Here is a 26,460-nt window from a genome sequence, read left to right on the forward strand (position 1 = left end):
ATCTCGGGTGGATTAAACCACCCACCTCAAAGGTACTGGGGTAAAGGACTGCGGTCCTGTGATTGGCTTATAGACCCTGTCTCGGAAAAACGGCTGCCCACTGATCCGACATGCCTTATCGGTACAGAAAAAAGATAGGTGGTAGTACTCAGAAAAAAAAGTTCCAATTACCAGTACCAGTACCATAACAAGAGAGCGCATTGTAACGACAAACCTGTTCATCCTTTGACAAGTTTATGACGATTTCCAAGAGACCTCAACATCAGCCTCTATAATTGTTATTTACTCCCACGAATATCGCAATGGCGCTCCCAAGCTCTAAGCCAAAGCTGCCTGTCGCAGTCGAGAAGCCCACGCCCTACACATTCGATCTCGGCCATCTCCTCGCAGAGGACCCAAACCCCGTCACTCTCGACCGCGATAATCTCGAGCAGTCCCTCGCCGAGCTTGCCCGGGACGGTGCCCAGTCTCTCATCAACCAGTTCCTCTCCACCTGCCCTCTCAACTCCACCGCCGAGGGTGTCCTTCTCACCCTTCCCGCCCCGAGCACCCGTCTCCCCCGCGAGAAGCCCGTTCCGCAGGCCAAGCCTCCTACTAAGTGGGAGCGCTTCGCCGCTAAGAAGGGTATTAAGCCCAAGACTCGCGAGCAGCGTCGCAACCTTGCCTTCGACGAGCAGACAGGCGAATGGCAGCGCAAGTGGGGATACAAAGCTCTCAACAAGAAAGGCGAGGACTGGCCGATTGTCGAGGTTGATATGGAAGCCGAAAAGAAGCGAAAAGAGGGTACATCAATCCGTGGCGATGGTCGAAGAGAGCGCAAGGAGAGAATCAAGCGCAACGAGCGAAAGATGCGCAAGAACCAAGCTCAAGGCACAGGAAAATAGGCTGCGACAGCTTTAAAAGGGAACGAGATGAGTCGGCAATTTATTGTTAGCCTTAGTCAAGACTATTGCTGTTGAGCATGGAGCGGCGTTCAGGAGATTGGCGTTTCGAATCGGCATGTTAAAAGCTAGGGACTTGGGATGGTTTAGACGTTCGGCTTTGGAAGAAAAGAATGGAAAAGGAAGACACTGCAGCTGTCACCCTCCTTGTTGTCTGGCTTGGATTCCATGTCCCGGCTATGCGTAACAACGAAATACAACTACCAACGGTTCTCCCCCAACCTGATAGTTGATCTTGATGAAGATTATGCATTTAATAGATAAGCGATTTCTGGCGGAGTATATTCACTAAATTCCAGGCACTATCTATTAGGTAGCGTCTGCCAATTTCAACTCTGCTACCCAACAACCCTCCGCTCTCGGCGATTTCTAGTCATCAGAAACAGATATACTCCATATTTTGGTAATCTCCATGCTCCTCTCTAGCTTGGCGTGTCTTCATTTCACTGCAACATGATAGCCAAACACAATTCTTACCAAGGCAGCTTGCCTCACCAGAGTGCTCGAGAGCGAGCTACATAATCAGCTTGGGCAAAGCCGCAGCATGTTTGTCGATAAATCATCAGAATCAGAAACGCTGGAACTTCAAACAAGATTCCCCACTAACGCAGGGTACAAGACACCCCGGACGATATTCTCCTCAAAATGCATCATGGGGTATACCAAACAACAGATAAAAGACAAAGTGCAGGTCAAGAACATCACTCGCTTGGTGTCGTGGATAGGTGAGCCAAATTTAAAGCATTCCTAGAATGTTTTACTCGATTGCACATTGCCAAACCGTGCCAAACTGCTGGACAACTGTCCAGAAACGCCAGGTGTTAGAAACAACCAAAAATGCGCAGTCAAATCGAATGACAAGGTCATAAGGGCGTGCCATCATGAATTGGCTATCGCCGAAGGATGGAGTCGCGGACTTCATCGTGGCAGACGCCGTGGTTGAAACTTAAGACATTTACCCTCAGTTGAGGTAGAGTCGCAGAGAGGTGCCGAGATAGATTAAGCACTTAGTGCATCCTCATCTCGGCCTCAAGACCTCTATTTCTTCGAGGTATGGTCTTTCTGCCTCGGCTATCTTTTTAACCGCCTCCATGGGTAGCCGGGCGTGAATATGCTTGTGGAATGCAGCGTGTCGTCAGGATGTCCCTGATTTTAGAAGCCGAGGGGAGATAGAGGCATGATAGGTGACAAGGGCCGCAGTTCGCTCGAGGTCCTGCCTAACTCGCGGTCGCTATTGATGGTCAAGGCGGTTGGGGCCGTCGATTCGTTCGAGACGAAGCTTCCGTTGGAGGGGGATATCTGGAGCTGCTTCTTCTTCAGCTTTGATTTCTGGTCGCTGGGGCTGAGGCGGCCTGACTGCTTGCTGCTCCCTGAAGAGGAGAGTTGTTGTCGGTCGTCCTCCGACTCATCTTGTGGTCTTGGCTTCGCTGGTTCAGCGAGACCCCTTGGTGGAGGCTGGTCGAAGATCATGTATTCCTCCTCGATATACTTGGCCTCGTTCTTGCATCCTCTCCAGCAGTCGCGCCAGTCGCACACCAAGAACTTAAAGCAGAACGCGTCGATCTTCATACACGGCTGGAAGCAGATGCACAGGTTCCTAAAGTCCATCTTGTTTTTGTCCGAGTGGGCTAAGAGAAGACTGAGGTGGCATGTGATGGCAAAAAGCAGATAATAGTTGAAGGGGGAGAGATTCGAGAGCTCTTCGATAAGTAGCTCAGGAACTTCCTCAGCGCCTGCGCATTCTCTTGCGATTCGATCCTGTGCCGCTTTGGGGAACAGCTCATCGGGAAGTTCTCGTAGCCAAGCCTTTAGCATCGAACCAATTATGTTGATGTCGTAAAGGTCGCGCTCGTTGAACAGGTTGACGTCGTATTCTGTTCCAAGTTAATCTGCGTTCCTTCGCTTATCAGGAAGACGGTATAAACTTACGTTCATCGAACTTACGCTGCCATTTCTTGATCTGAGGCCCACTACCTGGAACACGATAAAGACCCTCAACTTCGCATCCCTTGTAGTTTAGATAATCTATTGCTCGCCAAGGAAAGGCAGGCATCCAGAACTCCGTCTTGTCCCTTGAATCCTCGAGGCGCTTCGATATTCTCGTCAATCGTGTTTGTTCAACTAGTGGTAAGTTGATAACTTTTATTTGATAGTGTTCATCGTCGAGAGCATCCTTGTCCTCTCGACCTCCACGCCCACTCTTGTTGAAAAAACGGTCACTCAGCATGCCAGCGGCACGGGTACCAGAGCTCTTGAGGCCATTGAAAAAAGAGCCTCCGTTCTCGTTCAGAGAGGACGGTTGGGTCTTTGATTCCTTGTCGCGTTGTGCCCTCCTGGTAGAAGACGAATCTCTTGGCGCGCGGTCCTCAGATCGATTTCGGACTGCAGAATTCATCATGTCCCTGATAGAACGATCACTACCTTGGTTCGCAGTCTTGTACGGCACAGAATTGAGGTGCAGTTCAGGTTCGTTACCCTGACGAGGAGAAGAGGCCGGGTTGAGCTCGGGGCTGGCGTCTTCTTTGTCGCGATTGGATCGGCTGCGGTTCAGCAGACCAAAAGGCTTCGACCTGCCTTTCTTTGTTAAAGACTGAGGTGAAGCAGTATCGTAGTCGCCAGCGGATGATAAAGACAAGTCGCTTCGAAGAGGATCGGCGGAAACGGGTTTGTGTAGAGTATGTTCGGCGTATGAGGCACTTGGGCTTGGATCGTGTTTGTCTGCATCATGTCAGCAGTTCGTCATGGACCTAGGCCTGCGCGCGATGGCTAAAGTATAATGGATCATCCCAACTAAGCTTGGCTCAATGTTTACATACCTCCGTGTCTTGGTCGATTGGATCCGTCACTGCCCCTCGACAATACCTGAGCTCTTGTCTCGGTTTGTTTTCGGTGGTGGGCATGCGGTTGAGGCTGGTTCGAAGACTTGGGTTGTTTATTGAAATGGAAGAACCCGTTTTTGGCACCTTTTTTTATATTGTCTGACGCTGGCTGTACTGCAGTTGTTGCTGGTAGATCGGGCTGGTGTTCTTCAAGAGTAGACGAGATGGAAGGATAGGTCGAGGGATCCTCGCGCGTCTGCCGTAAAGGCTGTCTTGATACAGATTCTTCCCTACTCCATTCGGTAGATGTTGTGGCAGTTGAGGGTCGTTGTACAGGTATTGGCACCGGTGCTGATGGTTGTGGTGGCGGTGTTGATGATGATGGCTTCCCCTCTACAGTTGCGTCTGCTAATGCAGATGTCGTGTGTGACACTTTCCTGTGCTTTCCACCTTGGTTTCTCAAGGGTGAAAACCGACTGTGGAAAGGAGAGGAGCGGGGAGACCGGGGTGATTTGGACTCGACCGGCGACACACCTGGAGAAACGGTTTCATTAGTCGGCGAATCGTCTCTACTGCGTAAAACAGCGCCAGATTCAAACTGGGCGTGTGCTTGGGTTTGGGCCTGAGGCGAACTCTGAGACGAAAGCTCCAGCGGCTGCGGTGCCGCCTTACGACCCATTCTGAATCCTGTCTGCTCACGGCGCAGTCTCACAATCGCTGTCGCAAACGTAGACACAAACGCGGGCCCTGCTTCGCAAACTCCCACTCCCACGGTGGGCGAAACGGGAGGGGGTTCAAACAGCGGGCCGGGGGGGGGGATCGGTCTGTTGTGCCTCTATCCCTCAATCCGATCTTGTTGCGGGTCACAGTCGGATAATTGAGCAAGACCAGCCTGTGAAGGCAGGACCTCGAGCGGGAGAAACAGATATACTCAAAGGGCAATATGGAACGGGGGTTTGACGATTGGTGGCCGATGAGGAAGAGGCGGGCGCGTCAACAATTCTAGTGGTGGTGGGAGTGCTGGCTGGCACTATTGTGTAGCTAGGTCAGGGGCACTCCAATGTCGCTGGAAAGCATGGGGCAGAAGCCAAGATGTCGGGAGTAACAGAGGACGAGATAGAAATATAATATAAGGGCAAAAAAAGGAAAGGGAGAGGGCGAAGAGGCAGGTCGGTCTGTATTTTGAAGATGGGAAGAAGAGGGAAAGTCTCGTAGTCTTGAAATGAATGCCCTCTCGCCTCTGCAGGCGGTGTTGTTGTTGTGTTGTATCGTGTTATGCTATGCAGCTGGGTGCATCGTTGACTGTTATTAGATAGGTAGGTAGGTACTTGGTAATGTCGTATTGCGTTGGGCTTTTGTCAGGCTTCAGTAATGGGTCATTCAATATTATATGCGTAGTAATATGAATCCAATATTATTCGATCGTGGTAGGGCTAATTCTAGAGCCCGGCATTGGTGTGTCAAAAATGTCCGATTCCCAGCCGTCAGTAGGTTGCTTTGGAGAAGAGTGCCGCTGGACACACAACATTCGGTAGCCCCGAGTAACCAAGTAGTTCCAATCAACGAGGTAACAGCCTGCATATAAAGCTTACTGTTGACCGCTTCACGGAACGGTTGCGTACGGTCGAGTAAAGGTCGGGTATCAGAGCAGGTAGTGCATCCTTGAAGTGTGCGTGCAGTCAGTCAGTCAGGCAGTGCAGCTGATGATGATGACCAAGGGTTGGCAGATCCCAAAAGAAGCAAGGGACAGGATGTGGAACGTTGTACATACGGAGAAGGACCAGGAACAAGGGACGAACAAAGACCAAGTCTTGGCTTTTGACGGCCTGCTTAGGTAGTTACAGTATTACTTACAGGGTGGCCTTGAGTGGGCAAGAAAACTTCTGACTTCTATGCTAATAAATGACAAGAAGATTTAATATAGATTTAGGTGAACCTCAAGATCAATACCGATCCTTTTTTGGCACCCTTATTTACGGATACTGTCAGGAGTTTTCTTGCTCACTCAAGGAATAAATACCTTAGGTCGGCTTATACGGAGTATTGGCACTTGCTTTGCTTTTTGCCAGGGGTTCGTTCAATCACGAGGGGCTGCTGTGAGCAAATGGGGGTGGCATCCAATCCAATCCATCCAATCCAATCTATCTCACCCCAATAAGAGGCACCTGGAAAGGCACAGGCACAGGCACCTCAGCCATCGTACAGACAGTCAGTCAGGTACTGGGTACCAACTTGACCTTACTCGGATAATATGGTTTCGGGTTCCAGCTAGCGGATAATAGGTAATTATTCATTCTCGCCAAACGGTATATAAATACTATTAGCAACGTCTGCAAATATCACATCTCACAGATACAGCACAGTACCGGTGGTGAATATTCAAATCGAGCGTTGCGCGTCAAGTGTACGTGTGAAGCTGAAACAACCTACAAAATTTAGACTCTGTAACCGAAATTCGGCAACCTAAAACAGCCCGTTTCCACAGATATTACCAAGTAGGTATGGACATAAACCTAGGTACGTAGATAAGGTACGCTAGCACTTATATCCATACTCCATACAACAACAACCTGTGGACATCATCGTCTACATCAATCAAATTCACTTGATCCAACGCTGAGGCCCTTCTACCCCGCTATATCTGTTCTGTTGGACACCTCCTCGACCCAGGGGTTGTTTCTTCTTACACATTTCCATTTTCATCCCACCATGAGGTCAGACCTCATAGTCCTGATCTCAGAGTCATGAGCTGGCCACTCTCAGGCAGAGAAACACAGCAAAAGTCCCATAGTGACCTGGAAGTGCCTGGCGCCTTGCAAGGCGCCAGGCATCGGGAGTCTAGATGCGCCCAAAAGCCATGGAGCAACCAGGAACGAAAGAGCTCTGTTCAGGGCTGCAACCATGATATGAAACTAGATGTCTGTAATACGTATTGCATTTTCTGACAACAGATAAGCCGAGTCTCTAGGGACGATTTGGCTACTAACTTTAAAGGCAGCCTCTTCATTTATATTCACTACTGGGATTCACATGCAGCAACTAAAATGTCACTCGCAACAACAAACTTTGCGATACATACACTAGAGGCCCTTGACGCCAACATCGCTCCATCAAAGTTAACTGCCTCTCTTGGAATTCATATGGAATCGTAACCTGGCCACTGGCTCCATCATTCCGGGATCATAGGCAGATCCTGGATGACCGGCAACAGTGGCGCTCTTAGCCTTGGTACAGAGTGGAGGGCTCGGGCTTTTTCCAAATTCCAAGTACCTGTACAAGGCTTGGGTTCCGCCGTCTCTGCTCAAAAGTTGATTTTCAGTCGAGTCCCGTTCTTTGAATGGTGCATTATCGATATTAGAGGGTAACAGACGGGATGCTGTTTTCGAAGGCGCAACGCCCTTCACGAGATAGCGCCACCTTATTTTGACACCTCTGCCTTGAAAGTCGATGCCATTCGTATTACATGGGGTGTGGCATATGCCAGCCGCTTACCTGTCGAAAGTGCAGATGGATCGGTTATAGAGTCGACGAGATGAGGCCTCATGGATCCCTCTTGTGAGTTTGATGAAATTGCATATTTCCAGCGTCGTATATTCTCTTATATGAATTCAAAGACAAACACCAAACACCCACTCAGAAGATTTGACGTCGTCAGCTTCAGCCGCCACGTTGCCAAATGTGGATTGTATCTTGCTTGGTTTGACAGATAACCCATGTCATGATCTCCCTGTCAGTTAGAACCTGGCAACCCATTGCCAAGAGTGTCGGCCTACATGAAACGTAGTGCAGAGGATCAAATTCGTCTCATGCGTTGCCCATGTTATCATTATTCATCATCTCAGCCTTACAATGATACCCTGGTTGAATCAACATTCTTGCATTGTATCATGTAAACAGGTAACATCTTGTCATGCCTTCTCACAATTTTCGGTAAGCCCAAGTGTCTGAAGCCATGTTGCTGTATCGAGACGTGCGACCTTGGGCAGAACATATGATGGTCAGGCCGAATCACATGTTGAAAAGCTTGGTGTATACGCTGACCACAAGCTTCAACGATTGGATAACCCAACCAAGTGATGCCATGTTTCACGGTCATTTTTCACCGTTTGCCAATTATTTCATGATTGCACTTGATCAGCTAGCAAATTACACTTTTCTTCTTTTTCTAGGGCGTAGCCACTACCTAGGTATGTCTTCATTTCAATTCTGGACTCCGACCAAACGGCTGGCTGTTGGCCCGATCGACATCTACCAGGCACGAGTTAACAAATTCCGCAATCTCTTTGTTGAATCTCTCTGATTCCTCGTAAAATAGCCAATGTCCAGAATCAAACACCGATGACCTTGCTAGTCCTGGCCTTGACTTCTCTACGCGTCTCACGCTCTCGAGCATTCCTTCGAGTGGAAAGCAGCTTGATCGTCGACCGGCCATAACCAACACCGGAACCGTGATTGTTTCAATGGCTTCCCGGTGGTCGTAGCGAGTATGGTCTGCCAGTAGTCGTGCTAGCCATGTTTGATCGCATTTCGCACTGATGTTCGTAAAGAAGGCTTCATCTTTGGCTTGTTGCTCAGCCGAAATCCCCTCCTCCTCCTTTGGGGCATATCGATATCCTAAGCAGCCTATTGCAAGGTCGAGATGCGCCTTCTGAGAGTTATTGATCCAGCTGTATTGTGCGGCAAGCATGGTCTTCTCGTCGTAACATCCGGTATGCGCCTTGCTCTCGTCCCATCCATCAAACACTGAACGGTCTTGCAGAGGTGCCTGATCAACAAATACAAACCCCGCAAAGTCATTGCAACCAAAGAGTTCCACGTAAGTCCAGAGTACAGCGGCGCCAATCGAACATCCAACAGGCACAATACTGACAGATGCTGCCTTGTGAATATGAGCAACAAGGCCTGAAAGATCAGCGGCCAACCGCGCGACATGATAACCACCACGAGTTTGGCTGGAGTCCCCATGTCCTCGCATGTCTGGGGCAACAACCCAGAGTGATTTGCTCAGGGACGTAAAGTTGCGGATGAAGTAATCGCTAGAGCCACTGAAGCCGTGCATGAGCAGGACACATTTCTCGGGTGCAACTCCTGCAACTTCCTTCAGTGGTAAGGAAGACTGGAAGGCGATTTTGCATCCATCGTTGGCGGTGAAATATTCTTTGTGCATGATTTTGGCCGATACGATGGTCGCCTCTGGGTACTAAGGTTGTCTATCTGGTGACTCGCGGTTGATGATGAGAGGAGGTTATACCCATAGGTAGGATGCTTTTGTGGAGTTTTCCACGCCTTCCTGAATTAAAGACAGTCCCAGCTGGGCCAACATTGTATCTCTAAATAAGTCGCATAAACTGTTATCCCACCATATATCAAATTAGAGATATGATATAGGTAAGCACTTAGAAGATATTACCGAATTCTAGATAGAATGTGGCCCATTTATATCCATTTGACCAAGTGTGTTTATGTTGGGGCTCTTAGAACGCACTCATACACTAAATAGCTTGCAAGGCTTGGTACCGTGCATTTGTCTTTTGGAAAGACCTTCAGGTACATTTAACTGTTCTCTATTTTCAAACAATTATTTCAACATGGCCACCCCATTATTAGAACAAGATATTTGTCAGATTATCTACTACTCTGTAGAGACCTAGATAATGCTAGGTGGTCAAGGGTAGGTAGATGAGGTCCGTAAAGTTTCTTACCGCGAGCACTAGGTAGGTGGCCAGGCAACGCTTACGTAACAGCCCACATAGAAAATTCTCTCCGTGTCAACCTCAGCGAATTCGTTCAACTTACTTCATCCTTTGACAATATGTCCCAAGACTCGACAGGCCAAAAAGGTACAGAACTCTCTGTCGATGCTCACGTCAAGTATGTCCAGAGCTTGGATACAAGAAAGGATGAGCTCGACTACTGGCTTACCGAGCATCTGCGACTCAATGGCTTGTATTGGGGATTAAACGCACTCTTCCTCCTGGGACGGCCAGAGGCTCTCCCTCGACAGGATGTCATCGATTTCACTCTCTCCTGCCAGCATGAAAATGGCGGGTTCGGTGCGGCACCTGGCCATGATGCTCACATGCTGTCCACAGTAAGTGCTGTGCAGATTCTCGCCATGACGGATGCTCTCGACCAGCTGGATACAAAAGGCAAAGGCAAGAACCAGGTTGGCAAGTGTAGGTATTTTGCAAGGTCCACAGTGCCTCCTATGCACACACTGACCACCAACAGTCATCGCGGGACTGCAGAATCAAGAGACCGGCACATTTGCCGGGGATGAATGGGGCGAGGAGGATACCCGGTTCTTGTACGGTGCATTCAATGCCCTGTCCTTGCTCGGTCTTATGTCCCTTGTCAACGTCGACAAGGCTGTTGCACACATTATCGCTTGTGCCAACTTTGACGGTGGCTATGGAACAGGGCCTGGTGCGGAGTCGCATTCGGGTCAGATCTTTACTTGCGTTGCCGCCCTCGCAATAGTTGGTCGGCTTGATCTCGTGGATAAAGAGAAGCTCGGCCGATGGTTGAGCGAGAGACAAGTTCCCTGTGGTGGCCTTAACGGTCGACCCGAAAAAGACGAGGATGTGTGCTACAGCTGGTGGGTATTGAGCAGTCTCGCCATGATCGAGCGCACGCATTGGATTGACCGCGATGCACTTATCGCTTTCATTCTCAAATGTCAAGATACCGAAACTGGTGGTATCTCTGATCGACCTGGTAATATGGTCGATGTTTGGCATACCCAGTTCGGCTTGTGTGGTCTTAGTCTTCTGGGCTATCCAGGTCTCGAGGCAGTCGATCCAGTATATTGCATGCCCAAGGCGATAACAAAGAGACTTCTCGGCTGATCCTCTATACGTCTATGAGCCTGTCTTTCCCTCATACATCTTACCCAATGGTGTCAGCCACCACCCTCTGACCATTCATAGCACATGCTTACGACGTTGTTCAGTGATAGCATGTGAATATGGTTGAGGGAAGAGGAACTGTTGGTTTTTTCAGGGGCATCGCTTGACTCCGTGGTGTTCGTCCCGTGAAGTCCTTCAAACATTGATCGGTACTGAGCTTGTCAAGACATGTGCTCATATCACAGAATCAGGATAGATATGGATGGCCCCATATCTTTGAACCTGGTCATGTTGGACCAACACTGTATTGCCCTTACTTTAATTAATACACCAAAGTACTAATCTTTCAATGTCAATACAAAATTTCCTGCCAATGATGACACAATCGCCTCGCCTCGGTCACCCTCGGGCTCTCCTCGTGCTGCAAATGTTTGCTCCTTGGTCACGACTATCACACGTATCCTAGGTTCCATTGTTATCACATACTTCCCTGGCATTTCTCAATACTAAGTACCTACTAAGTGTATGAAGAGCAGTGCTTGGCAGCCTCCTCCGGCATAAGATGCTACTGGCCTCCTGTTCCTTGCGCCGCGCAGCTGGAATCCGCGCATGCCCTTCATGCCTCATAATGTTTCCTGAGGCTCACAGGGCTTTCGGAGCACCTACTGACACGCTCCTTCCCCCCTGAAAGTCAGACCTGGCTAGGTAGCCCCTCTTCAAGTACCCCTCATCTCCTTCCCCAGACTTCTGGCCCTCTACTAGCTTAGGTACCTAGTACATTAAGGTTGAGGTGGTTGGTTAGGTACCTTACGACTTGGGATGTATCAAAATCATCTGAATCACCTGCATCTCCTCTCCCTTTGATATTCCATTGTCTTCAACTATACCTGAGTGCCTAGTAGGTACCTTACCTACCAAGGTCGATCTGGTAGATACCTTTTCCTAGCCACGTCTCTGAGTACACTTCCGAAGGGTCTTTCAATCCTTACTTGTCGTTTCCGACTGTTCTGGTATTTTCGCATATCTGGCATCGTTGTTTGAGGAACCTTGTTCTTCACAATATTGTCCCGACAACCCCTCTCAAGATACGGTGAGTTTCGAATGCTTATTTTCTCCCTTTGTACATACCTACTTAGGTACAGCTTGAATAACAAAAGAGCTGGGAAGACGAGAGCCCTAGATGGTGGCTTTCCTTGACTGCGAACAAGAAGATCTCGGCCCTGAAACCAGGAACGACCGTGCTAATTACTTCTACTACAGTATTAAGACTGCCTACCTACTTACCTAGAGAAACCCGGTTCTTTCTCAAGCGCCATCCCTTTTGACTAGTCTGAAGCAATACCAAGCAGGAAGCGGACTTTGATCTAGACACAAGAAGGAGCAAGGTCTAAGAGGTATGGGAAGCTTCTGCACCCTTTCCGCAGACTACGACTCTTCACAGTATCGAGATATTCATCTTTCGCGCGAGTTCTCCTAGAATCGTTACTGTCCAAGTATGCCATTCGAGGCAAACAGGGCAGGTGACTTCTGATCTCGTGGCAGACAGCACTTTCCAAGTTCGAAGACGTTGCAACTTCCTCTTAACCTGCGTCTCAGAAAGTCTCCAGATTGAGCCTTCCTTCCTTTCCACTCTGCCATCGGCCGGCTGTTATCCATGAGAAGCAGCAAGGAGTCGATCCTGCATCATCAGTTCAAAAGTTCAGCCTCTACTGCTGTAAGCCGCAATCATGGCTCGAAGCAGGAAGTCCACAAAGCCACCACTGGTAAGCAACTTCCCTTCGTATTCTCATTAGCTACTTGTCTTCCCTTCTTCTCGATCACAGACTTTGCCTTATCTTCACTTGCACAAGACCTGCTCTTTTCGACCCGAAACTTGATTCCATCTCCATTTCGACCCATTGCACTCACTATTGCCCTCGTTTTGACCTGTCTGTCAGCCCTTTCCCATTCGTTCTCAGACAAGGAGGATAACGATCCACAACCCGTTTTACACGCCATTGATAGCTCCCTTGGTACCGTAGCCCAAACAATTTGCTGAAAATCCGCCCTGAGTGGTTACTGAAAAAAGAGGGGTTACTGACCATTACGTTGTGGTTTAGGTCATGGCTACTACAGCGTTACCAGGAGACAATGCAGCCAGCTCTATCAGTCGACATATCCCACTATTTTGTTCCGTGTGCCCTGAGACTCCTCGTTTTTCGGACGTCTCTCATCTTCTTACTCATATCGCTTCGAAAGGACACCTTCATCACGAAACCCAAACGAAGCTCAAGGCTCACCAAGATATCACCGCCGCGGTCAAACTTCAACGTTACGAGGAGTAGTACTCCCAAAATGGCATCGAGGCACTGTTGGTCGATAGAATGAGAGCAAAGCAGTTGAAGGAAGAGGCTCGTAGCCGGCGCAATCAAGGAAACAATTTTGCCTCTGCCAAGGTAGTGATATCCTTCCCTAGTGGTTGTTCGTTTTTCTAACAGCCGAAAGCAAAACAAGCGGAAGATTAAACAGGAGACATCAATGAGCCCTGCGATTAAGCTCGAAGGAGACGAAATTCTCGACGAATTCCCGATCTTCCCGGGCTTCTTTGACCATGAACCAGATCAAGATGTCCAAGAAGAATTCTCTCTGGGAGCCGACTCAATGTCGCTGAAGGGCCAAGTGTGGCCAGGAATGGGGAAAATGGATCTTGCCGACGACGAGATGAGGCGGACTCGGAACCAAAAGAAGCCGAAGTCCGTAATCGACAGAATGAAGAGGGCTTCGGAGCGTATCGAACCTACCCAAGTCATCATGACATCTGAACTAGAAGTTGAAAGGACGAAGGACGTGTATGATGATGCTTCCTCTCCTGCTCCTGGCCAGGAAGAATCAGTATGTACCACGAGAGAAAGTCCCTTCCAAATGCTAACATTGCCAGACACCACCACGAAAAGCTCCAAAAACGAAGCGCAAAAAGGCCACACCTCTTGCTGAAATCTCGGCCAACGCTCCCAAGCAACGCCGTAGTACTGCTCGTGGCCCAAAACCTGGTACGGGAAAGAACGCAAACCCTACAAAGAAAAAAACCCGAGAGAAAGAACCCAAGACATATCCCCCACCAGAAAAATCGCAAGATATCCACGATGTTTTTAGTGATGAAAAGGACCGGCCAGGTGGGTATTGTGCGAACTGAAAAAGAGAGAAATTGCTAATACGAAACAAAAGCTTCCATCAGTGAACCTCCACTTCCTGCTACTCGGAATGGTAGAAGGTGAGGTTTTGTGCCGCTTCTGTACGAAAAACTGACACCGAAACTAGATTCGACCTTCGCACGAAGCACGGGGCTCGAAGCATTGACAACTTTCTTCATTCAAATCTTGTTTCTCCCACGCCACATCCAAGAGATCTAGCACCACGACAACTTCTAGGCCGAGAAACATCTACGGCACTTCGACCTGAGTCGTTCCCTCCGGGTAAGTTTGAGGAGCATCTGAGCCATCATTATTCACAACGGGATTCTGGATTTGGACTTACACACAAACAGGCACATTCGGTCATGTAGAAGCTTCGTATGCTTTGAAAGACGCTACCATCTATAATTCTTCGTCACGCCTTCCATTCGTCCCTTCAAATTTTGACCAGTATCGAGGACTTGGCCCAGATCAGTTTCGATTGGCCGCAGACTATGGATTCCAACTGAAACATGAAGACTACACGGGATCAATCACGGGAGATGTAACACAAGGGACAAACAATAGTCCTTTCATGGGAGTGCCCGGAACTAACCCTCTTTTTTCTCATGAAAGGCCATTCTTGAATGCTTACAGCCAAGCTACACCGAATGCAACATTCTCCCCATTGTCATTTACTTCTATCAACCGACAGCAAGACCACTTACACGATGACGGAGGAATGAAAACACCGCAGGCACAAATTTGTGAGCCGAATGAGAACAACGATGGCCTTGGAGAGGGGCAAGAGCTAAGCATGAATGCACCCTGGAACCTGAATGGTACAGAAAATGACCTGGACTTCTCCCACGGCCTTGCAGTGGACGACTCACAAATGTGACTGACAAGATGAGCACCGAGGAAGGCAAGATATGTGTCTTGTCGACCTACAGGCACAAACGAAAATCACAAGGTCCACATACATCAATGGAGCTCGTCAGTCTTCCAGATCATGGCGAGTCACGATAGATCGTTGCTCTGAACCATCATGACAGCCACAGAGGTAGGCATTTGGCTGACAGCTATCATCTTTCTGACTAAAAGAAAGTTCTAACCCTTATAGATGATATAAAAATGCTGTACATATTACATACGACCCCTTACGCCTATTTTTACCGACTCGCGTTTTTGACATTCTATTTTTATTTTTGAACTTTCAACAAAATGGTACTGGGTGGGGACACAATTAGGAGTTTCGATTAACTTGGGACAATATTTAGCGGCGCTCAGACGATCAGTATGGGGGATCTGGGGCCTTAAGGAGGCATATAAAATGGTGTCATGCGAAAAGAATAACTAGGAGGACTTTGGAGTTCGGGGGAGACGGACATATCATTTGACATTGGAGTTACGGGGTTTCAAGACAGAAGACATTGTAAGCATCTTATGGGAAATCAGTCATTCTGGCATTGGGTTTATATTTCTTCTATCGAGACCCGCAAATAGTACGTATAAAGTTGTGATGTTATCTACAATTGTTCAATGCCAGATACCAGCTGGTCAAGTTGGTCCGGCCCGTTATGTATCACGTCCGACAAGGCACGGCAAATACCCCTGAAGCGACGAATCTTCATTTCTTGCTCCATTTGCCCCGACTTCAGGGCAGCAACATCAATGACTTTCTTGGGAATACGAGCAAGCCTCGCAACGTTCAGGCCATAAGATCGATGAGCAACACCTTCACCAACTTCGTACAAGAACGTGACTTGTTCCTCGCCATCCTCTCCCTTCTCTGCCTTGAATTTCATGTGAACGTTTTTGACACCATCTAGACCTTCAGCTACCCGCGCTAGGTTTTGATAGTGCGTGATGAAGAGTGTTAGACAGCGGGTTTCAGTGACGACATGATGCAGCACAGCCTGAGCGATGGCGGCGCCATCGTGAGTACTGGTACCGCGGCCTAGCTCGTCGAGAATAACCAGACTTCGGGGGCCGGCCGATCGAAGGATGCGGGCTGTTTCAGAGACTTCAACCATGAATGTAGATTCACCAGCGAAGAGGTTGTCGCGAGCCCCCGTCCGTGTATGAATAGCATCACAGAGGGTGAGAGACAAGGCATCGGCTGGGACATAGGAGCCCACTTGAGAAAGGAGAACTATAAGGGCAAGGGCGCGGACGAAAGAAGATTTACCGCCCATGTTGGGGCCAGTTATGAGGTGAGCGAGAGGTGAAGGATGCATGAGGCTGGTAGAGAAGGGTATGTAACCGCCGTCAAGAGTATGCTCAGCAATAGCATGACGGCCGTTGGTAATAGAGATGGCTGGGTCGGCGGTTGATGGGAGGAAGGAGGGGCGAGAGTAGCCTGGCTGAGCAGCAACTTTAGAGAGTGAGAGAATGCAATCGAGGGTCGCCAGAGCAGATACGGCATCGCGAAGAGGCTGGTAGTCTGCAGAAATGGAGGCGAGCAGATCTGTGAAGGCCTTGTCACAGGCGGCAGCTAGGGCCTCGCGGTGTTGGTCGCGTTCCGTGATGAGGCGAAGTACCTCGGGTGTGTGAAAGCGTGAGACTTTCTTCGTTCCAGAAATCTTGGCCCAAGAAGCAGGGACGTTTTTGATATCTGTGTTGGGTACCTCAATAAGATATTCGATGCCAGCAACAGTGACATATTCGACAGTCTTCTTCTTGATCTTCTCAGCGGCAACAGCACGGTGGCCATCTAGCTCGTGCTCAACATGAGCGATACCAAGTTGGTGATCTTGCATATCCTCTGTTTGAAATTCATCACGGAAAAAGCCATATTTGTCATCCTTCCGGGCTGCGACAAGGTTAATGCGCTCGAGATAGGACACAACTGTATCAAGAATTTGCGGAAGTGCACAGACAGCATCATTTAGGAGAGAGGAAGAGAAGGGGGCATCAGAAGGACTCTTGACGGTTGAGTAATAGCTCGCAACCCTTTGGAGGGCCTGAAGCACTGAGAGGAGTTCTGGGCGTGTACATTTACCGTAATAAATGCGGATAAGACTGCGTTCAAGATCGGTTTTGGTGTTGGCCAAAAGTGACTCGAGCTGGGATACAGGAACGGTTGATTGCTTCTCGAGAAGCTCCTCTACGGCGTCGAGACGGGCCTCGAGAAGTTGTTGATCGAGCAGGGGACGTCCTACCCATTTTCGGAGTAGGCGATGTCCTGGGCGCGTGAGTGTCTTGTCGAGCGCCCAGAACAGGCTGCCATTTTCGGAGTGATCTGTAAAATTGCGGTACACTTCGAGGCTTTCGAGGGTTGTGCCATTGATTAGCATATGTGAGCGTGTGCTGAAGCTCTGAAAGTACTTTGTAAGATCAAAGATGTGCTCGAGACCGTATTCTTGGAGATGATTGATCATAGCCGAGAGGCAGATGGTGACAGACTCAGGAAGTTTCAAGACTTTGTCAAGAAGGGCGGCGGCAGTTTCGTCCTGGGCATTATCTTTGAGCTTGTCCGCGTAGAATTTAGTGACGTGGGAGTACGCCTCAGCCGCCATAGTCTTACTTTTGGGAACGCGCTCGACTCGACTCCGGTCACCAAAAACATTCGTGCTGGTGCCTGATAAGTGCTGTACGAGTTTATCGGTACCCTTGGTTAAATCCCCTACGATCAAGAACTCGCAAGGGGAGATGTGCAAGAGCCTCGTTTCGATCTCACTCCGCATGAAACTGTCCTCGAAATTATCGTATATGATGTCTCCGGTTGCTGGCTGTACGGCAATGATGCCAACATCAACTTTCTCATCAGTGCCCCATCCCTTGGCCTTTGATTCCGTTATACATAATAGATAGCCGCCTGAGGGGGCTCCCGAACCACCGCTCTGGTCGAGCTCACCATTCTCATCGATATAGGTACCTTTTGTGTAGAGATTGGTGAGCTTGCGGACGAATGGGGTATTGCGGTTGTCTCCAGCCTTCTTCAATGCTGCAGTCTCGATTTGGCGAACGACACCGACTTTGTGTCCGGCAGCTACCAAGCGCTTTGCGTGTACCGGAAGACGGTGCACCGGGATACTCGCCGAGGCAAAGCGATCCAAATGGGCCTCTGATGGATCTGTATAGGTTAGAATTTTGCGCTCAGGGCTGCAGGAATGATAACTTACGCTCATCATAACGCATCTTGCCTGGAATGCAGACAATACTCAGCTCCTTGGCTGCTATGCGAGCATCCTCGCCAAGGAATCGAAACTTGTAACCCACTTCCATGATGAGGATCGTGTCCATGTGTTTTCTCTTGATGTCAAGGAACTGGATCTCCATAGGGGTGAGTTTGCCTGTCTTGGAACCCTTCTTCTTCGTCTTTGCAGGGGCTGGAGTATCACCCTCATCAGCATCGGCATCTTCATCTTCACCCGCCGGCACAGTATCTTGGAGATTGCGGCGCCATGCGAGTGCATCTGGGTGGCCGAGTTTCTTGACGAATCTTTTATGTAGCTCCTGGTGTTGTCGCCTCTCTTCCGCATCTTCATCGTCGGTCTGGATCGGTTCCGTGCTCCTGTCACCATCTTGGGTGGTCGGTGCACTGGAGCCGTCGTATCGGTATCTTTCTGTCCGTGTCCCTAACGTCCCTTGATCGCCAGCTTTCGATCTGGAGAAGAATGTGCTTGAGTCTTCATTGGCGGGAGTGTCGTCAACTCTAGCTCTTTTCAGAGTCTTTCCGGGCTTCTCATTCTCCTTTCCTGCATCATCTAAAGCTCGTTTTCGCGAGGGCGACTCGTTATCTTTACTGGATGACTGTGGCTGCGACTGCGACTGCGACTGCGACTTGACTGCTTGTGCTCGGCTTTGCTTCTCAAAGACTGCTGCTAAGCCATTGACGGTCTTTGGTGTGAAGAATGAAGTCAGTGACTGTTGTTTCTTCTCGCTCGATTTCGGAGTGGGAGCCATGTTGGAGATTAGGAGTTTGTGGGTGTTGTAAATGGCATTAGCTATAGGGGGTGTTCACATTTGATACCCTTAATCTACCCTGTGAATTAGGTGGTGACGTTGGAGAAAACGCGTCTCAGAAGTTGAGACGCGTTGAGTGGCTGAATGACCCACATTTGTTCCTACCTAGGTAGGCGCTCGGAACTGATAGGCATACCTCGAGATATCATACCTTACCTGTATCCCCAACCTCAGCAAGTGCTTAGGTATTGAGTGTTGGCTTTGATCTGAACTTTGCTTGACCGAAACATGTTTATGAGGCAGAGAGAGAACGCCCATTTTGAACTTGGCCCTGATTCAGCAGAGGCAGCAACTTACTGGAGCAATTTAATCACGAGACCCATGCTAAGTACTTCCCAGCAAACTCCTTATAATACCTACCTACGCCCACGAGGTGTAGGAAGCACTATGGACATGAATGTATAGGCCATTGAGAAGTAATCACTTATATACTCCGTACAGTATTAATGATTAGCCGAACCCCGGCAATGAGAGCATAGGCCACCAGTTGGTCAGAGTCTACTCCGTACTGACGTTGACATGCACCTTATGAAAGTCATGATGTCTATCAAATATTTGACTTGGTTATCTAGGGGAGAAAAGAAAACACAGAACCTCGATCTTAGATGACAAAAAGACTTAGGTAATATAGTCTGAGCTTAGGATAATTTTTGATAAGTTTATTTTGGCGCCCTATATTTCAGGTTTGCTGTTTTCTTGCCCCCCGAGGGTTGTTCATGTTTGGAGCTCCAATGACTCGACTTACCTTCGCGCCAGTCATTTGCTTCGGTTTGTGCTAAGGGTGCTAGTTATCACAGAAGGGAGGGACCTCACCAAAACTCACCATCTCGTCATGACATAATTCTTTAATGTGCCGCCTGAAATTCAACACGGTTGGTCACATGCATTTCTTGGCTTCGAGGTCGGGCGCTTGCTTCGAGGCTATGTTGCTACCCATGATGAGCTCCAGAGTTCTCATGATCCTTGAATTTACCCCAAATGCCCCACCGTCCCGTTATTCTTTGGCCCCCAAACCCTGCAAGGCTCTTCCCGAGGTCCCGCTTTTGATGGCTTCCAAGCTTTAGCTCGAGCTCTCGGGCGCTTACGGCTTGTTCGAGGGAACCAATCAGAGCTTGTCATCATTCATGGTGTCTTTGAAACATTAGTAGGTTGTGAGTTTGGGATTATCTGAGCTCGATATTCATATTGTGAGAGTGACGAATTTCATGCCCCTGAAGCTGTTACCGCCGGACAAGAAAGATGTGTCTTATTAGATTAACTCGGGCGGTTACATCCATTATGCCCGGGGGAATAGTGCATACCTTTCGTCCATGATGGGAATACTCTAAGGTAATAAGACACGAGCTTTCCATACCTACCACGACTTCATAGGTACCTAGGCAGGCAGGTAGGTAGGTACTCACTGTTTGTAGAATCCAGGGCAACGGCCTACGTTTTAACCATACCTTAGGTACCTTACGGAGGTCGGTCTTAAAAGTCTTTGCCGGCGCTAAAATCACGCTAAGTAGGGTAAAAGGACTAATACTTATAAATCTCGATTTTTATATTTATTTATTCCTACCTTCTTAGTACTTATTCTTACCTTCTAATTCTATAATTTTTTAAATATATATAGGAATTCTCTTAATTTATACCTAGATCTTCTTTTATAGAAAGTTATTCTATATAGCCTTTTACTTATAAATAGCTTTTTTTTTATTTTTTAAAATATCTTTTCTTATTATTACTCTCTTTATTTATAGCTAGGTAGGCTTAATAATATTTAAATTTAGTAAATTTAAATACTAAAGAAGTCTTTAAACTTTTTTAATATTATATAAAAGCTATTATATATAGTATTTATAATTAAAAGCTTAATCTTCTTATATAAAGGTATTTAGTTTTTCTTTTTTATATTTTTTTATAAAAAAAAGTAATTTTAAAATTAAGATTTTTACTTTATATTATTACTAATTAATATTATCTTTTTTTCCCTCTTTTATTAGCTTATTATTAGCCTTATTTTAAGACTATATAGGCTTTTTACTTAATAAGTTATAAAGCTTTAGCCTTTTTATTTTATTTTTAAGCTTTTATTTCTTTTTTATAACTAGCTTAAGCTTTTTATTTATTATTTTTATTATAATATTAGCTTTTTTTTTTATTTAAGGTTTTTAAAGATTAATAATAAAAAAGACCCTTTTTATTATATAAAAAGTAGCTTTAAAATATAAATTTACTAAAGCCTTTCTATTACTTATAAATATAGCTATAAAGAAATTACTTTTTAAATAGCCTTTAAATATAATAACTATTATAATAATAAAAAAGAATTATAAAAGTTTTATTTAACTAAATTATAGCTTTTTAATCTTTAAAAGTCTAATTTTTATAAGTAATATACTTATTTTAAGACTTTTTTTTATTACTATAGTTAATTTAAGCTTTTTTATTAGCTTTATTTCTTTATATTTTACTAATTTAAAGATTTTAATAATAATTATTACTAAGATCTTAATACCTTAACTATTAAGCTTATTAAAGATATTAGTAAGTATTTTTTTTTTATTAAATTAATTTAAGCTAACTTTAGTAATAATTAAGCTATAATTTTTATTAGTTTACTTTAAAGGCTACTTAAATTAAAGTTTATCTTTTAACTAAATATTAATAAGTCTTAATAGACTCTTATTAGGCTTAAAGCTTGCCTTAATTACCTAAAAATATATCTTATTAATTATATATTTAGAAATACCTATAAAGTAGTAGATTTAAGTTATAGTTTTCTTTTTTTTACTAAGTGCTTTTAATATTATTACTAAAGCTTAAGTTATAATATCTATATATATATATATAGTATCTTTTTTATTAGTTAAAGAGGGGAAAAATAGTATAAAAATTACTTATAAAGGGTAACTAATAAAATCAGTAGGGATACCTTATTTAACTTTATAAGGGTGGTTGCTAATCCCTCTTAGCCGGCAAAGACTTTTAAGACCGACCTCTGTACCTTACCAAGGTACTATACCTTAGCTTGAGTACTAGGAAACCCCTGTACTTATAAGCTCCCTCTAGTTACCTACGGTTGAAGGCCACACCACGCCACCTTACTTCGTTTTAACGAGGTGCCTCCCAACAGCTGTATTGCTATTGGAAGCTCCCCATAATCTGTATGATCCAGCAGGCCACGGCGCTTGAGAAGAAGAGACCCTCTTCCCCTCTTGATTGTCCTTTCCCCCTTTTCTCTTACAATTTTTTTTCTTCATTGATGCGCTTTTGTTCTTTACAAAGAATCTTGTTTATCGCTTTTCCACTCTTCTGAGACCAACAACAGAGTTTTGTACCTGACGCGGCCGTTTCTGCGACCTACTTTCCTGGACCCCTCAATCAGGTACGAACAAGCACAACCAACGCCACGGGAGATAGAAGGCACTAACGACAAATCTAGGTACCTACATACTTTACCTGTACGTACGCACAAGCCCACGTCACTTCAGCCGATACAGCCCAAACGGTCGAACCCCGCTCAGCCAACAACTCAAACAAGATAAACCTAGACGGCACATCACCCAAGAGTTTTGTTGACCTCCTCTCAAGTTTGTACTTGTTGATCAAGAACAGGCCAGCTACCGCGGCCTCCTTTGTGCCTCGTCATCTGCGTCATCAAGCTCAAACAGGACGTTCTGTTGCTCGCTCACTTACCCCGCCAAGCTTGGGCAACTCCCATATCGCATATCGCATACTGTCGCACATTTCGCTTCCGTATCTTCCGTCGCTTATTAGATCCTCCGTCGTATATCAGGATGGAGCGCAGTCGTGGTGTTCCAGATGAGGAGATGTTTCTCAGCAAGCCTGCCCCTGAAGACTGCGATAGCCCTACCGTTGAACCTTTGCGCATATTCAAGCCTCAGAGCCCCCAACCCGCAAAAGATGGCAGATCATCTGCTTTCCGATATCCTGCGCCTCCTTCGTCCACATCTCCCGCCTCTAAGCACTCTTTTCCTTTACCTCCTGGTGCTTCCAGCTCTGCGGCTCCCTTGCCGTTCCCGGACGACGACGACGTTCGCAAACCAACTCCTGCGAAGCCCTTCGGCTCTGCATACAACGACACCAGCCCTCGACTAGAAACTAGCCCACTAGGAAAGAAACCTGGTCTCGCTGAGCGAAGAGGAGCTGCTCCAAAACCTATCAGCTCTCCCACAAGTCCTGACGCCGACACCGATCTTTTCCAACGTCCTCTGGCCGATAGCCACCGCCCTGGCTCCTCCAACAACAATTATCCCAGCTATCAAAAAACGTACTATCCGCCGCCTGGTGCTGCATCCGGCTCATCAAGCAATGCACCGGCCCAGCCTGCCGCTGTCCAGCAACTCAAGATGCACGACCAAGGAGTAAATCGCTTTGCTTCAACTGCCTCGACTTCAACGACCCGGGCAAGCCGTGGCTCGCCCCCTCCTCCCGAAACCCCGATTGTCGAGCCAGGACAGGCGCCAGCTGATGCTATTGAGGCCCGTTATGCCGCCGCTGGTATCTCTGGAACTGCTACCCTTAATAGCCTGGGCGCCCCCAGTGCGGCCGCTTCCCAGAGACTCGCGCAGTATGGAAACCAGCCTCCTCCTCAACGACCATGGACACCGACCGAGACTCCAGACCAAGCACCATCCGGTCCTCCGACTGTGTACCAGGGCATGAATGCTATCTCGAGTCCGGCACAATCACATCAATCGTTTAGTCCTCCCCCACAACCCGAACAGCAACAACAACAAAAGCCACAGCCACAAGGGCAAGGACAGGGCCAGGCGCAAGTCAGTGTGTTGGAGCAAGACTTCCAACGTATGAACACCAACTCGCCCCCTCCTGCATACTCGAGTCTCAACCCTGGTGGAAACTCGTCCTATCCTAACGAGAAGCAACGGCCCCAGCAAGCCGGCTCAAGTTCTGCCGGTACTCAACCCAACCAGCAGGCGACTGCATCGACAGCGCCAACGAAGGCCGCCGCAGTAGCTGCAGCCTCAACTGTTGCTGGTGGACTTGCTTCACCTGCTCTTCAGCACCCAGGCCATCCTGCGTTTGCCAACGACCCTCACCCTGCGTTTGCGAATGAACCGCACCCTGAGCAGAATGGGCAACCGTCTAAACAGCAAGTCGTTGCCCCTGCCCAAACCTTTGAACCCCAAAACCCTGCCTCACCTCCACCTTTGCCTGAGGGATGGATTGCCCATTTGGATCAGAATTCCGGGCAATACTATTATATCCATCTGGCATCTCAAGCTACGCAGTGGGAGTTCCCAAAGGGACCAAACCCTATATCTCACGAACAAGCTCCTCTCTCGCCGACCGCTTCGACTTATGGAAACCCTTTGGCATCGCCGATGTTTGGCAAGCAAGCCATGGCCTCCCCGATGTTCCCACCGCATACCCCTGGTTATGCTGAGAGCATCATGAGTGTGGCGGCTTCAGCAACACCCACAGCCGCCGGATTCACCGGTCCTCCACCGAGCGCGGGGGTTGATATGTACAGGATTCAACCTACGAATGGCGTTTATTTTGGCCCCTACCTGCGATATGTTAACATGGATATCGAGAAGGGCCTTTGGCTGGGTAGTATTCTGATTGTAACAGATGCTCCTCAACCACCCACAATCCATATTCACCTGAGCCACGACCTGGCACCCAATCCACGACAAGCTGAGCCTCGCCCAATTTTCACACACCAGAGATGGAAGTTTTATAAGTATGATCTGGAACTGCCCATGTCCGAGGCTGGTACTGAGCGTTGGACATACGCAGTTACCTCCCACCTTGGCTGCACACGCTATGAATTCGTCGTGGCTGGGCGTCAAGAGACTAGCTGGCGCTTTATTGCCCACTCCGGCAACGATTTCGCTGCGGGCACTTCACAGAACGAGCGAGCTAAGCTTGGCGGGGTTGGATTCATGTGGAAGGACGTCCTGCAGAAGAATGTCGATTGTGGTGGCTTTCATGTTCAGTTAGGGTTGGGAGACCAGATCTACGGTGATCGTTTGTGGAAAGAAGTCCCTCTCCTCAAGCAGTGGCTTGCCATGAGTGGACGTGACAACAAGAAGAATGTCCAGTGGACAGCGCGACATGAAGAGGATGTCGCACACGCATACTTCCACTACTACACCAGCCACTTTGATCAACCGTTCCTTCGTGAGGCGTTTGCGCAAATTCCCCATGTTCTGCAGATTGATGACCACGATATGTAAGTGCACTGCTATCATTCAGGTTGTTACATATACTGACCCGTATAGTTTTGATGGATATGGCTCATACCCAGACTATATGCAATCTTCACCCATGTTCAAGAACATTGGAAGAATTGCGACAGAGATGTACCTGTTGTTTCAGCACCATACCACTGTCGAGATGCTACGGAACGTCAGCACCGATCACGACATATTCACCATCACTGGGACTGGTTGGCATTTCGTGAAGTACCTCGGACCGGCTGTGGTGGTTGTTGGTCCTGACTGTCGATCCGAGCGCACCCAAGCCCAAGTAATGGCAGGCCCGACGTACCAAGGGATTTTCCCTAAAGTCGCTACACTCCCCCCCAGCGTGCAGCATTGTATCTGGATGATCTCGGTACCACTTGTGTATCCACGCCTGGACACTGTGGAGAGCCTTGCCAACACAATGGCTGCCGGCAAAAAGGCAGTCAACACAACTTACAACATCCTGGGTAAGGTCACGAGCTCGGTTGCAGGCGTAGTCGGCGGCAAAGATGTGGTTGCACAAGGCTTCTCGCAGGTGAAGAAGGCCGTCGGAAAAACTGGTCTCATGGGTAATGTCTTGAACCAGTTTGGCGAGCTTGACATTCAAGAAGTGCTCAAGGATATGTGGACTCACGACACCAAGGACCTAGAGAGAACCTACCTGATCCGAACTCTGCAAGGCATTTCACAACAGAAGGGAATTAGAATGACCTTCCTCTCTGGAGGCAAGTTGACTATTACATATCAGTTTTTGGGGTTCTCAGGCTAACATTTCCGCAGACGTCAATGCCTCAGGAGCTGGGTTGGTTCATGACCCCACGCACCCAGGTGATCACAAGACCATGTACCAGATCATCTCATCCCCTATCGTGGCGGCACCTCAAAGCAACTATGTGCTCAAGATGCTGCACAACCAAAAGACGCTTTACGTACCTCAAAATGGCAAGAAGTCAACGCACGAGGTGTCAGACACAAAAGAAGATATGATGGAGATCTTCCATTCCGATGCTAGTGGTGCCGCAAGAGAGCTCAAAAAGCTCATGGGTCGTCGAAACTACGTCGCCTTTGTTTCATACGACCAGGACGCAGCGGCAGCAGTGCCCCAGACACCGTTCAGCCCTAACCCCAGCCTGAACGGTTCGCAACAGGGCCTGTCCAAGGTGAGCCTGGCTGTCGACTTTGTTGTTCAGGGTGACGGAGCGTTCACGGCACCAACAAAATATGGTCCTGTTATCATCCCTCATTTGGAATATGGACGATGATTCAGTAGGTGGTAGTTGGATTCTTTGGTAAGGGTACTGATTGGATTTCGCCATTTATATTGCACATATAGCGTTTCTACGATACTACGAAGACATATATATACCTTGTTTATTTTTAGTTTGTCGAGCTTAGCAGCATTATACGGGCACGAGACGGATCGACTTTATACACATTTGGCAAAATATTCATGAAAACATTGCATGTTTCTTGGTCTCGTTTCTATTTTGTATATATGCTTTTGAATCTCATTC

General features: G+C 47.7%; 7 protein-coding genes across 7 annotated transcripts; 4 read left to right on the plus strand and 3 right to left on the minus strand.

Annotated features, from left to right (window-relative positions):
- Window positions 1-302: 302 nt before the first annotated feature.
- Window positions 303-884, plus strand: J7337_002885 (uncharacterized protein; the record flags this gene model as incomplete). The annotated part of the gene is made up of 1 exon (XM_044820611.1): window positions 303-884. One exon carries the CDS (start codon window positions 303-305, stop codon window positions 882-884), a length of 582 nt encoding a protein of 193 aa, XP_044684911.1.
- Window positions 885-2,093: 1,209 nt separating this feature from the next.
- Window positions 2,094-3,841, minus strand: J7337_002886 (uncharacterized protein; the record flags this gene model as incomplete). Its single annotated transcript, XM_044820612.1, has 3 exons — window positions 2,094-2,815; window positions 2,871-3,643; window positions 3,804-3,841. The coding sequence occupies 3 exons, from the start codon at window positions 3,839-3,841 to the stop codon at window positions 2,094-2,096; spliced, it is 1,533 nt and encodes a 510-aa protein (XP_044684912.1).
- Window positions 3,842-7,955: 4,114 nt separating this feature from the next.
- Window positions 7,956-8,927, minus strand: J7337_002887 (uncharacterized protein; the record flags this gene model as incomplete). The annotated part of the gene is made up of 1 exon (XM_044820613.1): window positions 7,956-8,927. One exon carries the CDS (start codon window positions 8,925-8,927, stop codon window positions 7,956-7,958), a length of 972 nt encoding a protein of 323 aa, XP_044684913.1.
- A 645-nt stretch (window positions 8,928-9,572) lies between these two features.
- On the plus strand, window positions 9,573-10,608 carry J7337_002888 (uncharacterized protein; the record flags this gene model as incomplete). Its single annotated transcript, XM_044820614.1, has 2 exons — window positions 9,573-9,936; window positions 9,992-10,608. The coding sequence occupies 2 exons, from the start codon at window positions 9,573-9,575 to the stop codon at window positions 10,606-10,608; spliced, it is 981 nt and encodes a 326-aa protein (XP_044684914.1).
- Window positions 10,609-13,125: 2,517 nt separating this feature from the next.
- On the plus strand, window positions 13,126-13,997 carry J7337_002889 (uncharacterized protein; the record flags this gene model as incomplete). The annotated part of the gene is made up of 3 exons (XM_044820615.1): window positions 13,126-13,479; window positions 13,526-13,760; window positions 13,906-13,997. 3 exons carry the CDS (start codon window positions 13,126-13,128, stop codon window positions 13,995-13,997), a joined length of 681 nt encoding a protein of 226 aa, XP_044684915.1.
- Window positions 13,998-15,286: 1,289 nt separating this feature from the next.
- MSH3 (Mismatch repair protein msh3) lies at window positions 15,287-18,668 on the minus strand (the record flags this gene model as incomplete). Its single annotated transcript, XM_044820616.1, has 2 exons — window positions 15,287-17,835; window positions 17,885-18,668. 2 exons carry the CDS (start codon window positions 18,666-18,668, stop codon window positions 15,287-15,289), a joined length of 3,333 nt encoding a protein of 1,110 aa, XP_044684916.1.
- A 3,842-nt stretch (window positions 18,669-22,510) lies between these two features.
- Window positions 22,511-26,208, plus strand: J7337_002891 (uncharacterized protein; the record flags this gene model as incomplete). Its single annotated transcript, XM_044820617.1, is given in 3 exon segments — window positions 22,511-24,933; window positions 24,983-25,675; window positions 25,695-26,208. The coding sequence occupies 3 exon segments, from the start codon at window positions 22,511-22,513 to the stop codon at window positions 26,206-26,208; spliced, it is 3,630 nt and encodes a 1,209-aa protein (XP_044684917.1).
- Window positions 26,209-26,460: the final 252 nt, after the last annotated feature.

This window comes from Fusarium musae, chromosome 2 (assembly GCF_019915245.1).
Source record: "Fusarium musae strain F31 chromosome 2, whole genome shotgun sequence".
NCBI lineage: Eukaryota > Fungi > Ascomycota > Sordariomycetes > Hypocreales > Nectriaceae > Fusarium > Fusarium musae.